Source organism: Pan troglodytes, chromosome 1 (genome assembly GCF_028858775.2).
Source record: "Pan troglodytes isolate AG18354 chromosome 1, NHGRI_mPanTro3-v2.0_pri, whole genome shotgun sequence".
NCBI lineage: Eukaryota > Metazoa > Chordata > Mammalia > Primates > Hominidae > Pan > Pan troglodytes.
In genome coordinates this window covers 875,743-890,893 of record NC_072398.2, presented here as the reverse complement: position 1 = coordinate 890,893, position 15,151 = coordinate 875,743, and the positions used below count along the sequence as shown (strand labels likewise).

The 15,151-nt window shown below is 38.4% G+C and overlaps 1 protein-coding gene across 1 annotated transcript; it reads left to right on the top strand.

The window, feature by feature from the left end:
• Window positions 1-3,691: 3,691 nt before the first annotated feature.
• On the top strand, window positions 3,692-13,888 carry OR2M4 (olfactory receptor family 2 subfamily M member 4). Its single transcript, XM_054675197.1, has one exon. The coding sequence runs from the start codon at window positions 9,680-9,682 to the stop codon at window positions 10,613-10,615; it is 936 nt and encodes a 311-aa protein (XP_054531172.1). The 5' UTR covers window positions 3,692-9,679; the 3' UTR covers window positions 10,616-13,888.
• Window positions 13,889-15,151: the final 1,263 nt, after the last annotated feature.

The window sequence follows — 15,151 nt, the reverse complement described above, 5'->3', positions numbered from 1 at the left end:
ACAGTGGCTTTTGTGGCAGATAAGTGGTGGTGGGCCTCTGGCAGTGGTGGGGGTTGCTAGCATCAGTGCACACAGATGTGTTAGTGGTAGGGGTGCAACAGGCTGTCTGTGCATCTGTGAATACTAGGAGGCAGGGTACACTCATGCTGGTAAAGTGGGGTGGCAGGGAGTACATGCATACCTGTGCCTGCAAGGGATGGGAGATGAATTCCCTTAGAAAGCAGTGGGCATGTCCCAGCAAAGCAGTAGTGGAAGGCTTCAGCTGGGGGAGCTATAGGTCAGCTGGTGCATGTCTGTAGGGCCAGTCCGCAGGAGCTCTCTGACAGGAGCAGTCTGTGGCAAAGTGGTGACGATGAAAGCCCCCAGGAAGCACATATGTTGGGCATCCAAAGCTGTGCTGCAAGCAGGCATGGCCAGGCTGGGGACCCAGAAGAGGCTGGCAGATGAAGAGCCTTCAGATTAGACTGGCCCTGTCCCACAGGCAAGACCAATCTGCTCTGTCCAGTTCTGACAGTCGCCCAAAGCCTTATAGAAGAGCCTGGTGAGCCTGGGGGGATGGGCGTCCCTGGCTGTGATCCACTGCAGTCACTTCAATGCCAAACTGTCTGGGCTTTACGCAGGATGGAGTCCTGCCCCTGTCATCTCTCTAAGTAGCTCTCCTTGCAGCTCAAGTATCTTTGAGAATCATAGAGTCTTGTGCTGCCAGAATTCTGGAGATCCATGTTGAAAGCTGGCTACTCTTCACCTGTTCAACTCATGCCTTCCCCAGGAGTTGCATGCAAGGCTTAAAACCTAGATGATGGCCAGGCATGGTGGCTCACACCCGTAATCCCAGCACTTTGGGAGGCTGGATCACAAGGTCAGGAGATCAAGACCATCCTGGCCAACATGGTGAAATCACATCTCTACTAAAATACCAAAAAAAAAAAAAAAAATTAGCCAGGCATGGTGGCATGCATCTGTAGTCCCAGCTACTCAGGAGGCTGAGGCAGGGGAATCGCTTGAACCCAGGAGGCGGAGGTTGCAGTGAGCCGAGATCGTGCCACTCCACTCCAGCCTGGCAACAGAGCGAGACTCCGTCTCAAAAAAATAATAATAATAAATAAAAATAAATAAATTTTAAACAAGTCTAGATGATGGGTTGATGTGTGCAGCAAACTACCATGGCACATGTAACAAACTTGCATGTTCTGCACACGTATCCCAGAACTTAAATTAAACTTTAAAAAAAGTCATTGCTGCAGACAAATGAAAGCTTTTGAGAGTGGAGAGAAGCAAGACCAAATGTAGACTTGTTTTGAATTAGTACAGTGAATTTACTAGAAAATGCAAAGGATATATCTTAAAGATATAGGCCACATACAAGTCTTTAGTGCCCCTTTAAATTGTCAATCACATGCTTGCATACGTTTAGGCATCTAAGAGCTTATTTACATTTATATCAGCTTAAGCATTTGGTGTTTTTTTGTTTTTGTTTTTGTTTTTGTTTTTTTGACGGAGTCTCGCTCTGCCACCAGGCTGGAGTACAGTGGCGCGATCTCGGCTCACTGCAACCTCCACCTCCCGAGTTCAAGCGAGTCTCCTGCCTCAGCCTCCTGAGAAGCTGGGACTATAGGCACGTGCCACCAAGCCCGGCTAATTTTTTTTTTTTTCTGTATTTTAAGTAGAGATGGGGTTTCACTGTGTTAGCCAGGATGGTCTCCATCTCCTGACCTTGTGATCCGTCTGCCTTGGACTTCCAAAGTGCTGGGATTACAGGCATGAACCACTGCACCCGGCCCAGCTTAAGTATTTGATACAATATACTAGAAATAAGTTAAAAATGTTAACACAATTGAGAAGGCAGGTTGACAGATTTCATTTACTTTGTAATAAATATTCCCTGTTTTAATTTTAATCGCATTTTAATAATCTGTAAAGATTTAAGTTTCTCATTAACACAATTTACTTCCTAAAGAAAAGTAGGCAGCCATTTATGACTTTATAGCAAGTAAAGAATGACAGTATTGGCAAAAAGTAACTAGAGCCTTGGGGTCCACATGGATTTTGTTTCCTAGGAGAAATTCTGAAAGAAGGCATGCCATCTATAATTGATGTCAAGGGATTTAACATTTTGTGGAGGTATAGAATTTAAGGTCCATGATGCTGTAGGGTGGATAGGCCTTCGGACAAGTGGGTCATTTGGACTACTGGAGTTGCTGCTTTTGAATCTTTTCTAGAAGAGAAAGAAGAAAAGGTTGTAATACAGCTCAGGCAGTGATTATTATATTCCAGAGTATAAAGAACCCAGAATTGATTTGGCGAATTTTCCCCTTGATCACCACCTGTGAGTAAGACATATAACACTCTTTAAAAGAAAAAAAATTCCGTTACGTCTTGTGCTGACCTTATATGACTTTATTGAGGAAAATCATGAGTTCATGTGCTTTAAAAAGCTTTTGGAACACTATACAGAATCACACAAGTGTAAGCCTTCCTCAACCTGATTATTACAATTAGGTAGTTCTTCACAACTACCTAATTGTGGAGTATCCTGGAAATGTCCTCATTTCTCCTGCAATCCTGGACTCTCTTTCTGTTTCATACTAAAAATGAAGGAAAAGAAGAAAGAGAGACATAGTATTCTTAATGGTTATTTTAATTTATTGAATATTTATTGAAGCCTTTATGAGAAACGTAACCATCTTCTACCTGGTGGATCCACACCTCAACATGAATTTACAAAAACAATCATATACCAAGTGGTGTCTATCTACTGCTTCAAACATACATGAAAATTTGGACTTAAAAATTTTCTACATACAACCCAGTGTAAATTTTTAGTTTAGAAATTATTGGGGAAGTGATTCACTCCCACAAAGTACCCAGTTTTCTTATTTGTGTTCTTAATTTTTCATGAAATATACTAATTCATAAAATTCTGACAATCAATGTTATAAAGACGAAGTAAAGAAAAATTTAATAAAATCTGATTTAGTTAAATTCCACAGTGTGTGAGACATTCTTGAAATCTGGACACATTGAATATGCTACAATACGTGGTTGGAAATCTTCAGGTTGGTAAAAATCACAAGGTCTAGGGAAAAGCTGGAGTCAGTGGGGTTGAGCTTCTTTCCAAAGACTTTGTGCCCACTTACATCTCTTCATAGTTTATGTTGTTTCTCCTTCTCTGATCGCCATTAATATTCCAAAATTTCTTATCACTTCAGGCCCTCTTAATATTATTTTGTTTTCTTTTTATTTCTATTTTAGCTCTAATTTTAGCACTTATTTTCCTCATATGCCTTCACCTCTCTTCCAGACACTTAATTCTTCCTCTCACTTAGTCAAGTGCCTTCTATCATTTTCCTCATTCTTCTCCATTTTTCATTAATAATTGACATAAAATCATATGGAAGAATCAAAATAGTTCTAGCAATGTGAGGATTTTACAATTTCATGTGACATTGTAACGCAATTCTATTCTTAAAATGGAAGAGCAAAGAAAGGTACTGCTCCTTCTTTATGTTGATACCTTCAAAATGAGGCTAGATTTTGTATTCATTTAGAGAGGCATCAATATTTTTATATATTCTTGTAGGAAATTTGGATTCCCTCTACATCTATGCAGGATTAAAATAAAAGGAGTACCTAGAACATAGTAATCATACAAATGAATGAATGTGTCACCAGCTGAGGAGTTATTCTCTAGTTCAACATTTGCTATATCTTGTTATTTATCACATTCTTCTATTTCTAAACATTACAATGGATAATGTAAATTTTATTTTGGAATATTGACATAACAGTTTAATTTAGTTAAGATAAAATAAAGCCATATTACTTTTTGTGTGTCATGAACATAAGTAAAGGGGTCTCTGTTATTTAGTTTTCCTGCTTTAAAAGGGATTTTACCATTAATTATAATCAGCAGAAGTTCATTTAGAGTACCAAGATATAAACAGAACATTTCCTGGGGAAGGTGTTAGCAGCAAAAGGATTTCAAACTAGTTTTCACTTTATAAATAAAGTGTTGTGATAGGCATATGCCACATACCATTAAGATGTAACAGAATCTGCTCTGGCCTTAAGGGTGTATAATACTTGGTTTGATGTACAAATTTGAATATATAGCTTGCTGATATGAAGTAGGAAAGCTTGCTATATGTCTACTTATGGGATGAGTCATGGATACGTCCAAGAAAAAAGAGGAGATAATTGGATTTCTTTATAATTTCATTGAATTCCACAGAATAAATTTGAAAACTACTACCTGCTTAGTATTTCTTAATGGAATAAAAAATAAACACCAAGGATAAACACTCACAATGGTAAATAATCTTCAGAAAATAGTCAGTATCAAAAAAAATTATATGAGTATGCAAAAATATTGATGTTTCTATACAGCTAAATACATTTTGAAAAATAGTAGTAGGAAATAACAACAAAGACATTTCATCATTTCAAGCTTTGAAATCTGGAAATTCAAAAAAAATTTGGTGGCAGTTATGTATATCAGGCAGAAATAACAGCAGGACTAGCTTTGGATTGAGTTTTATTTGGGATATAATTAATTTGGGACTCCAGGGTACTGTTTTACAATATGATGTTTTAGAGCCATGTTTGAAAAAAAGGCGGGGGAGGGGCTAGAGATAATAATTGAGAGCTTTTTACGAAGACCTGATGGTTGATTTTATTTCCACCATCTTCTTCTTCCACTGTTATTGCCTGGAGTTTTACCCTGGCTCCCTTGGATAAAGAAGGTGTTTGCTCCATGATCTTCAGGCTCGCAGATTTAACCTGTTCAAAGCATCAAATGTGCAATGTCCAAGATATTTTCTCAATGCAAAATCATTTTACTTCACTTCACATCTTTAGTCCACAACATAAATTTCCTCTTTGATATTTGCTTAATTAGAAACAAAATTGAAATGTATTTAAATACTCTGATTCTTTATATTTCTCCAGATGCATTTCTTGTAGTGCTCCCTGCTCCACACAACTACATCCTGAGTTCTGCCCATCTTGAACTGGGCTGAGTCAAATATTTCTTTTTTTTTTTTTAATTTGTATTTTATTATAGGTTCCAGGATACATGTGCAGAACATGCAGGTTCGTTACATAGGTAAATGTGTGCCATGGTGGTTTGCTGCACCTATCAACCCATCACCTAGGTATTAAGCCTCACATGCATTAAGTATTAGTCCTGATGCTCTCTGTCCCCTCAACCCCCTTAACAGGCCCCAGGGCGTGTTGTTCCCCCACCGCTGTGTCCATGTGTTTCAACTGTTCAGTTCCCACCTATGAGTGAGAACATGCAGTGTTTTGTTTTCAGTTCCCATTCTATAGGTTGCCTGTTTGCCCTGATGAATTATTCTTAGAAAACTGAAACACCTTCATTCATGTCCCTGCAAAGGACATGATGTCCTTCCTTTTTATGGCTGCATAGTTTTCCATGTTGTATATGTGCCACATTTTCTTTATGAGATGGTATCTCATTGTGGTTTTGATGTGCATTTCTCTAATGATCAGTGATGTTGAGCCTTTTTTTTTTTAATAGGTATGTTGGGCACATATATGTCTTCTTTGAGAAGTGTCTGTTCATGTCCTTTGCCTACTTTTCGATGGGGTTGTTTTTTCTTATAAATGTAAGTTCCTTGTAAATCCTGGATATTAGACCTTTATCATATGGGTAGATTCCAAAATTTTTCTCCCATTCTATAGGTTGCCTGTTTGCTCTGGTGATAGTTTATTTTGCTGTGCAGAAGCCCTTTAGTTTAATTAGATTCTATTTTTCAATTTTAGCTCTTATTGCAATTGCTTTAGGTGATTTTATGATAAAACCTTTGCCCATGCCTATTTCCTGAATCGTATTGCCTAGATTTTCTTCTAGGGTTTTTATGGTTTGGAATTTTACATTTAAGTCTTTAATCCACCTTGAGCTTATTTCTGTATAAGGTGTAAGACAAAGGTCCAGTTTCAGTTTTCTACATATGGCTAGCCAGTTTTCCCAGCACCATTTACTAAATAGGGACTCCTTTCCCCATTGCTTGTTTTTGTCAGGTTTGTCAAAGATCAGATGGTTGTAGATGTCAGGTCTTATTTCTGAGATCTCTATTCTGTTCTATTGGTCTATGTGTCTGTTTTGGTACCAGTACCATGCTGTTTTGATTACTGTAGCCTTGTAGTAAAGTTTGACGTCGAGTAGTGTGATGCCTCCAGCTTTGTTCTTTTTGTTTAGGATTGACTTGGCTACATGGGCTTCTTTTTGGTTCCATAGGACTTTTAAAGTAGTTTATCTAATTCTGTGAAAAACGTCCATGGTAGTTTGATGGGAATAGCATTAAAGGGCATACATTGAGCAGTATAGCCATTTTCATGATATTGATTCTTCCCATCCATTAGCATGGAATATTTTTCCATTTGTTAGTGTCTTCTCTTATTTCCTTGAGCAGTGGTTTGCAGTTCTCTTTGAAGGGGCCCTTCACATCCCTTGTTAGCTGTATTCCTAGGTATTTTATTCTCTTTGTAGCAATTGTAAATGGAAGTTCATTCATGAGTTGGCTCTCTGCTTCTCTATTGTTGGTGCATAGGAATGCTTGTAATTTTTGGACATTGATTTTGTATCCTGAGACGTTGTTGAAGTTGCTTGTCAGCTTAAAGAACTTTTGGGCTGAGACAATGGGGTTTTCTAGGCATAGGATTGTCATCTGCAAACAGAGACAATTTGACTTCCTCTCTTCCTATTTGAATACCCTTTGTTTCTCTCTTGCCTTAATGCCCCGACCATAACTTCCAATACTATGTTGAATAGGAGTGGTGAGAGAGGGTATCTACAGAACTCTCCAGTACAAAGTAACATAATATACATTTTTATCAGTGCCACATAGCACCCACATAGCACTTACTCTAAAATAGATTACATAATTGGTAATAAAGCACTCCTCAACAAATGCAAAAGAGCTGAAATCATACCAAACAGTCTCTCAGACCAAAGCATAATCAAATTAGAACTCAAGACCAAGAAACTCACTCAAAACCACACAACTACATAGAAATTGAACAACCTGCTCCCAAATGACTCCTGGATAAATAATTAAATTGAGACAGAAATCAAGGAGTTCTTTGAAACCAATGAGAACAAAGAGACAATGTATCAGAATCTCTGGGATGCAGCTAAAGCAGTGTTAGGAGGGAAACTTAGAGCACTAAATGCCCACATCAGAAAGTAAGAAAGATCTCAAATTGACACCCTAACATCACAACTAAAAGAACTAGGGAAGCATGAGCAAACAAATCCAAAGGCTAGCAGAAGACAAGAAATAACTAAGATCAGAGTGAAACTGAAGGAGATAGAGACACAAAAAAAAGGCTTGAAAAAAATTAATGAATCCAAGAGTTGATTTTTTGAAAAATAAAATAAAATAAAATAGACTGCTGGCTAGGCTAATAAAGAAGAAAGAGAGAATAATCAGATAAACCCAATAAAAAATGATAAAGGGGATATCACCACTGACCCCATAGAAATACAAACTACCATCTGAGAATACTATTAACACCTCTACACAAAAAACTAGAAAATCTAGAAAAAATGGATAAATTCATGGACACATACACCCTCCTAAGACTAAATCAGGAAGAAATTGAATCCTTGAATAGATCAGTAACAAGTTCTGAAATTGAGGCAGTACTAAATGGCCTACCAACCAAAAAATGCCCAGGACCAGATGGATTCACAACCTGATTCTATCAGAGGTACAAAGAGGAGCTGGTACCATTCTTCTGAAACTATTCCAAACAATTGAAAAAGGGGGACTTCTTCCTAACTCATTTATGAGGCCAGCATCATCCTGATACCAAAACCTGGCAGAGACACAACAAAAAGGGAACACTTCAGGCCAATATCCCTGGTAAATATCGAGGCAAAAATTCTCAGTAAAATACTAGCAAACCAAATCCAGCAGCACATCAAAAATATTATCTACCACGATCAAGTCAGCTTCATCCCTGGTTCAACATACAATAAACAATAAACATAATTCATCACATAAACAACCAATGACAACAACCACATGATTATCTCAATAGACACAGAAAAGGCCTTAGATAAAATCCAACATCGCTTCGTGTTAAAAACTCTCAATAGCCAGGCACGGTGGCTCATGCGTGTAATCCCAGCACTTTGGGAGGCTGAGGTGGGTGGATCACCTGAGGTCAGGAGTTTGAGACGAGCCTGACCAACATGGTGTAACCCTATCTCTACTAAAATACAAAAATTAGCCAGGTGTAGTGGCAGGCACCTGTAATCTCAGCTACTTGGGAGGCTGAGGTGGGAAAATTGCTTGAAACCAGGAGGCAGAGTTTGCATTGGGCCAAGATTGCGCCATTGCACTCCAGCCTGACAACAGAGCGAGACTCTGTCCCCCCCAAAAACAAAACAAAACAAAACAAAAAAACTCTCAATAAACTAGGTATTGATGGAACATACATCAAATTAATAAGAGCTATTTATGACAAACTCATAGCCAATATCACACTGAATGAGCAAAACCTGGAAGCATTCCCTCTGAAAACCGGCACAAGATGAGCCACGTTTCATACAGTTGAGCCTTTGCTCACTGTGGTAGAACACGCCCCGTAAGTCTCCAAGGTAGCACATTGCAGTGAAGCTGTTAAAGACCACAGAAGGGTTTTCTTTTGTCCCTAGATGTTTATCTGATTTGATTTATAACACTTTATTGTAAAAAGAAGAAATCAATTTTTTCAAAAATACAAAGGTTTTTGAATGTCCTCACTACAAAAAAATGATAAATGCATGAGGTGATGGTCACACTAAATACCCTGATTTGATCATTATGCAAAATATATGTTTTGAAATGTCAAAATGTGCCCCCATAGATATTTACAACTTTAATGTATCAACTTAATAAAATTAAAAATAGAAACAAAACAATCAAATAAACAAACAAAAAATGCAGCTTCTTTTCCACACAGAATTGGAAGGAAAAAAATTATCCTCAGAAGATAAGTGGACGATTTATTCTTCCTTAGAAAAATATTTTAATGGGTGTTTTGATTAAATAAGACAAGACTTCACGACTTGGTCTGAGATAGAAAAGTTAAAACATAGAGTACTATACCCTTCTCTGAATTGAAGTGTACAGGTGTCCCCAAGGAGTAATGTCATTGATCTCATATAATCCTTCACTGGGTTGCAGGTAGGATGGTAGGGAAAAAAAACATGCGAACAGGAATTCTGTTGTCAACGAGACTACTAACCTGGAGAAATATTAGGACAGAAGGAGAAAAAATTCTGTAAGGAATTTTCTTTTATGAGGTATGATCCTAAAATTTAGCAATAAAGGCATACAATGATTTTTCTCCTAGGTTTTCTATTGACTGTACATGTGGGTAAGTAGGGAAGCTCTTATACACTTCAGCATTCTTGTCTGTAAAGTAAATGTCCAAATGTACTCCATGTATACTCTGTGAAAGTTGGATGAGGAAATAATTGTAAAAGCAATGGACTAATCCACACAATTTACCATGACTAAAGGAAGGTAACTGAAGGTTGGTGAGAAGGCCTTATGCATGCATATAAACTGCCCAGTAGAGTATGTCACAGTATGTATTTGAAAACTGAATTGATAAATAAGCTTGTACCTTCTTCGGAATTCTCAGATAAGGCAAATTATCCAGGATGGTGTGGAAAAACCAGACCTTCAACTCCATCTTCATCCTGCTGGGAATCTTCAATCACAGCCCCACCCATACCTTCCTTTTTTCTCTGGTCCTGGGCATCTTCTCACTGGCATTGATGGAAAATATTTCCATGGTTCTCCTCATCTACATAGAGAAACAGCTCCACACCCCCATGTACTTCCTCCTCAGTCAACTGTCCCTTATGGACCTCATGCTCATCTGCACCACTCTACCCAAGATGATCTTCAGCTACTTGTCTGGGAAGAAATCTATCTCTCTGGCAGGTTGTGGAACTCAGATATTCTTCTATGTATCCATGCTTGGAGCTGAATGTTTCTTGTTGGCTGTCATGGCTTATGACCGCTATGTGGCTATATGTCACCCTCTTCGGTACACCATCCTCATGAATCCGAAACTCTGTGTCTTCATGACTGTTGCTTCCTGGACCTTGGGGTCTCTTGATGGGATTATAGTGCTTGCAGCTGTCCTGTCATTTTCTTACTGCAGCTCTCTGGAAATTCATCATTTTTTCTGTGATGTTGCTGCCCTTTTACCTCTATCCTGCACAGAAACATCTGCATTTGAAAGACTACTTGTCATTTGTTGTGTGGTAATGCTAATCTTTCCAGTTTCAGTTATCATACTTTCCTATTCCCATGTCCTTCGAGCCGTCATCCACATGGGCTCTGGGGAAAGTCGTCGCAAGGCCTTCACTACCTGCTCCTCCCACCTGTCTGTGGTCGGACTCTACTACGGTGCTGCTATGTTCATGTACATGAGACCAGCTTCTAAACATACGCCAGACCAGGACAAGATGGTGTCGGCCTTCTACACTATTCTCACCCCTATGCTGAACCCTCTCATTTATAGCCTCCGCAACAAAGAAGTGTTCAGGGCACTACAGAAGGTACTGAAGAAAAGAAAGTTAATATGACCTTATCAAAATCTTTTTGAGTGCCTACTGTGGTCAACACTCATTCAAAAAAACTGGAATCTCTTAAATTATTCTATTTCTATTTCTGGTAATTTCTATTAATATTTTCCACTTCTTTTCAAAATTATCTATTCAGTATATTATTACATATACATCGTTTGTATACTAAGCTAGATTTGGATGTTAGTATAAGTGGTTTAATCCCTGTGAATGACAATTATATTACTAGGTGTCACACATGGGTGGTACTTGATTTTAGGATGCTTACTTTTGAAGCCAGGTATAAGTCTGAAGGGTCTTAGCTGTATCAAAAAGCAAAGGTTGGAGTTGATCCTCTGTTTTTGGAGAGATGCTTCTTTGTTCACAAATTACTTACCTATTAGTACTTGTTTTTAATTTGCCCATCCTCAAACCCAAGAATGACTATTTTAATACTGATTCTTCTTTACTTGACTCCCAAGTATTTAAAAGTGCGGAGTTAGTATCAACACTTTCTTCAATCAAGTTTTATGTCTGCATAAAATATTTCCTAGAAACTCGTATAAACATACACACACTTAAGTGTATATGTGTGTGATCTTTATGCTAATAAAATTAAATATTTTAAGGAGTCCACATAAAATATCTATTTGGGCTGCACAGTCAACATCTGTATCATGTCTGCTTTTATTCCTTATAATCCTTATATTAACCATCGGAATCTGAAGGCAGAGCAAGATGATGGAATAGAAGGCTCCACTGATCGTTCACATGCAAGGACAGCAATTTAACAATAATCCACACACGAACAACACATTCATGAGAGCCAAAAATCAGGTGAGCCTTCATAGTACCTGGTTTTAACTTTATATCACTGAAGAGGCAGTGAAGAGGTAGAAAAAACAACTTGAACAGACAATGCTACCCCTGTCTCACCACTGACAGAAGGAACAGTGTGCTAAGAGTGTCTCTGGGCTCTGGTGAGAAAGAACACAGCAATTGTGAGGCTTTGAGCTCAGTGCTGTCCTGTAAGAGCAGAAAGGAAAACCAGATAAAATTCAGCTGATGCCTGGCCACAGACAGAGCATTTAAACCAGCCCCTGTCAGAGGGGAATTACTGATCCCAGTGGTCAAAACTTGTGTTCCCACAAACCTTGACACTGAGGACTAAAATGCGCTGAGGCTCTAAGTAAACTTAAAAGGCGGTCTATGCCATAAGTATTGCAACTCTTAGGTGAGTCCTAGTGCTGAATTGGGCCCCGAGATAGTGGACTGTGCGGGGGGCACGTGAACTACAGAGACACCAGCTGGGGCAACTAAGGTTGTGCTGGCATCACCCTTGCCTAACCTCAGGCTGCACAGCTCATGGCTCCAAAAGAGTTCTTCCACTTGAGAAGAGGAGAAGAAAGAGTGGAGAGGACTTTGTCTCGCATCTTGGATACCAGTTTAGCCACAGCAAGAAATTGCACTCGTCAAAGCTGTGAGGCCCTTATTCCAGGACCTCCATCCCAGACGACATTTCTATATACACCCTGGGCAAGAAGGGACTAACACTGTTGCTTAATATTTTGCTTCGTAAGCACCGACGGATTGATTCAATTGAAATTTTTGTACTCACCACAGTAATATTCATAATTATTATTTAGATTGACATGCTTATTTTTAAGTATAGTATAATCAAATGTTTTCTAATTTAAAAATGTGCTAGCAAATTTTAAAAATTAAAAAAAAGGCTAATTTTATCCTTAAAAAAATAATTTCTGGGCCGGGTGCAGTGGCTCATGCCTGTAATCCCAGCACTTTGGGAGGCCGAGGCGGGCAGATTATCTGAGGTTGGGAGTTCAAGGCCAGCCTGACCAACGTGGAGAAATTTCATCTCGACTAAAAAAATACAAAATCAGCCGGGTGTGGTGGCCCATGCCTGTAATCCCAGCTACTCGCGAGGCTGAGGCAGGAGAATCGCTTGAACTTGGGAAGTGGAGGTTGCTGTGAGCCGAGATCATGCCATTGCACTCCAGCCTGGGCAACAAGAGCAAAACTCTATCTCAGTAAATAAATAAATAAATAATTTCTGTTAAATATAAAAAGTAGTTTTTATCATAGCAAATGTCGCCCTAGCTATGTCAAGTCAAAAATTTAGATTTATTGGGATTTTAAAAGAAGATAATACTATGTCCCTATGTGTTTCATTCCACTTTATGATACACGCTGGAAATGTTTATGCTCAGTTTTTGGAAGCAGAATATATGTGTCGTGGGTACAGTTGCTCAATTTATTCAATTTATACTTGTAAATGCTGATTCTTCACCAATGAATTCAATTTTATTAATTCAATTAATTAAATTTTATAATACAAAACAGTGAATTTAATGACATATCTTTGCCAGTCAGTGTTCACTGGTTGAGCCAGAAAGAGTTTTACAAAGTTTTTTTTTGAGACGGAGTCTTGCTCTGTCACCAGGCTGGAGTGCAATGGTGGGATCTTGGCTCACCGCAACCTCCACGTCCTGGGTCCAAGTGATTCTCCTGCCTCAGCCTCCTGAGTAGCCAGGACTACAGGCGCATGCTACCACACCTGGCTAATTTTTGTATTTTTAGTAGAGATGGGATTTCACCATGTTGGCCAGGATGGTCTCAATCTCTTGACCTCGTGATCCGCCTGCCTTGGCCTCCCAAAGTGCCTGGATTACATGCATCAGCCACAGCGCCCAGCCCCGAGTTTTACAAAGATTTACTGTACTTTCACTCCCACTCCGGATCTTCTTTAATCAAAATATATAGCAAGCATTTCAATAATCATGATAACAAATAGAAGTGTGATTTACATTTTGTCAGCAACATCACACCTCATGTGAAACAGGTAAATTTAGAACAACCAGAAAAGAAAGACTTATCTGTGATCTACTAAGAGAAGTATGAAAATTGAGCTTGAAATGGAAACATTTTATGATACGAATCGATAATGATTTTGTACATTTTATGATTTTACACATAATATGCAGAAAAAAGTAATTTCAATATGCAATTATGTAAATTGCAAAATCTACAAGAAACATTTCAAAACAATTTTGATATTGATGAATTTAAAGTTACTTTTTAGTTTATATGTTAAATTTTTGAATTTGATGTTAATAATACCGACTTGAAAGAAGTTATATTGCTTACTCAATTTAGTGAAGAAAAATGTTTTGAGTATGTTTGGGACATTGCGTATATGTGAATCTAATTTTTGAACTGTAAATTTTATTAAATTTAAATGCAGACCAAGTATTTTTGAAAAAAAATTAGTGTCTGAATTATGAGCTGAAAATGTAAAATAAACGCTTGATTTTAAAAAGTTTATACATAAAATGTAAAGTATATCATTATTAATTTTTAAGGTTGCTTGCCTGTTGAAACAATATTTTGGACATATTAGTTTTAACTTAATTTTTGGTGTTGAAGTTTGGGCTGTAATCCAGTAGATGGCGCCTAAGAGTAATGCCCGTAGAGAGGCTCTTGATTGGCCACTTGGCTCTTTCGTGTTTCCTGGCATTCGCAGGCACGCTGTCCGGTGGGGGTTGAGAGAGATGACTCCTTACCAGGACGACTCCTGAGCCTTGGAGGAGGCCCCTCCAATTACTAGCACCTCGCCTGCATTTCTTTTGTTAGATGTTTCGGGCTACAGCCCTCCCTCAGGCAGAGGCCACAGCAGAGAGAGCTACCTTTCAGCATGTACAGAAATTAACTCGAGATGGATTAAAGACTTAAAAGTAAGAAAATCCTAGAAGAAAACTTAGGAAATGCCGTTCTTGATATCAGGTTTGGCAAATAATTTTTGGCTAATTTCCCAAAAACATTTGCAACAAAAATTGACAAGCTAGACCTAATTAAAGAGCTTCTTCACAGCAACAGAAATTATCAGCAGAGTAAACAGACAATCTACAGAATGGGAGAAGATATTAGCAAAACGTGCATCCAGCAAAGGTCTAACATCCAGATTCTATACGGAACTTAAGTCAACAAGCAAAACCCCATTAAATAATCCAAACTCATTTTATGAGGCCAGCATCATTCTGATACCAAAGCCTGGCAGAGACACAACCAAAAAAGAGAATTTTAGACCAATATCCTTGATGAACATTGATGCAAAAATCCTCAATAAAATACTGGCAAACCGAATCCAGCAGCACATCAAAAAGCTTATCCACCATGATAAAGTGGGCTTCATCCCTGGGATGCAAGGCTGGTTCAACATACGCAAATCAATAAATGTAATCCAGCATATAAACAGAGCCAAAGACAAAAACCACATGATTATCTCAATAGATGCAGAAAAAGCCTTTGACAAAACTCAACAACCCTTCATGCTAAAAACTCTCAATAAATTAGGTATTGATGGGACATATTTCAAAATAATAAGAGCTATCTATGACAAACCCACAGCCAATATCATACTGAATGGGCAAAAACTGGAAGCATTCCCTTTGAAAACTGGCACAAGACAGGGATGCCCTCTCTCACCGCTCCTATTCAACATAGTGTTGGAAGTTCTGGCCAGGGCAATCAGGCAGGAGA

Excerpts from the sequence above, each read along its gene's own strand:
- OR2M4 (XM_054675197.1), top strand. The coding sequence starts at position 9,680 with ATGGTGTGGAAAAACCAGACCTTCAACTCCATCTTCATCCTGCTGGGA.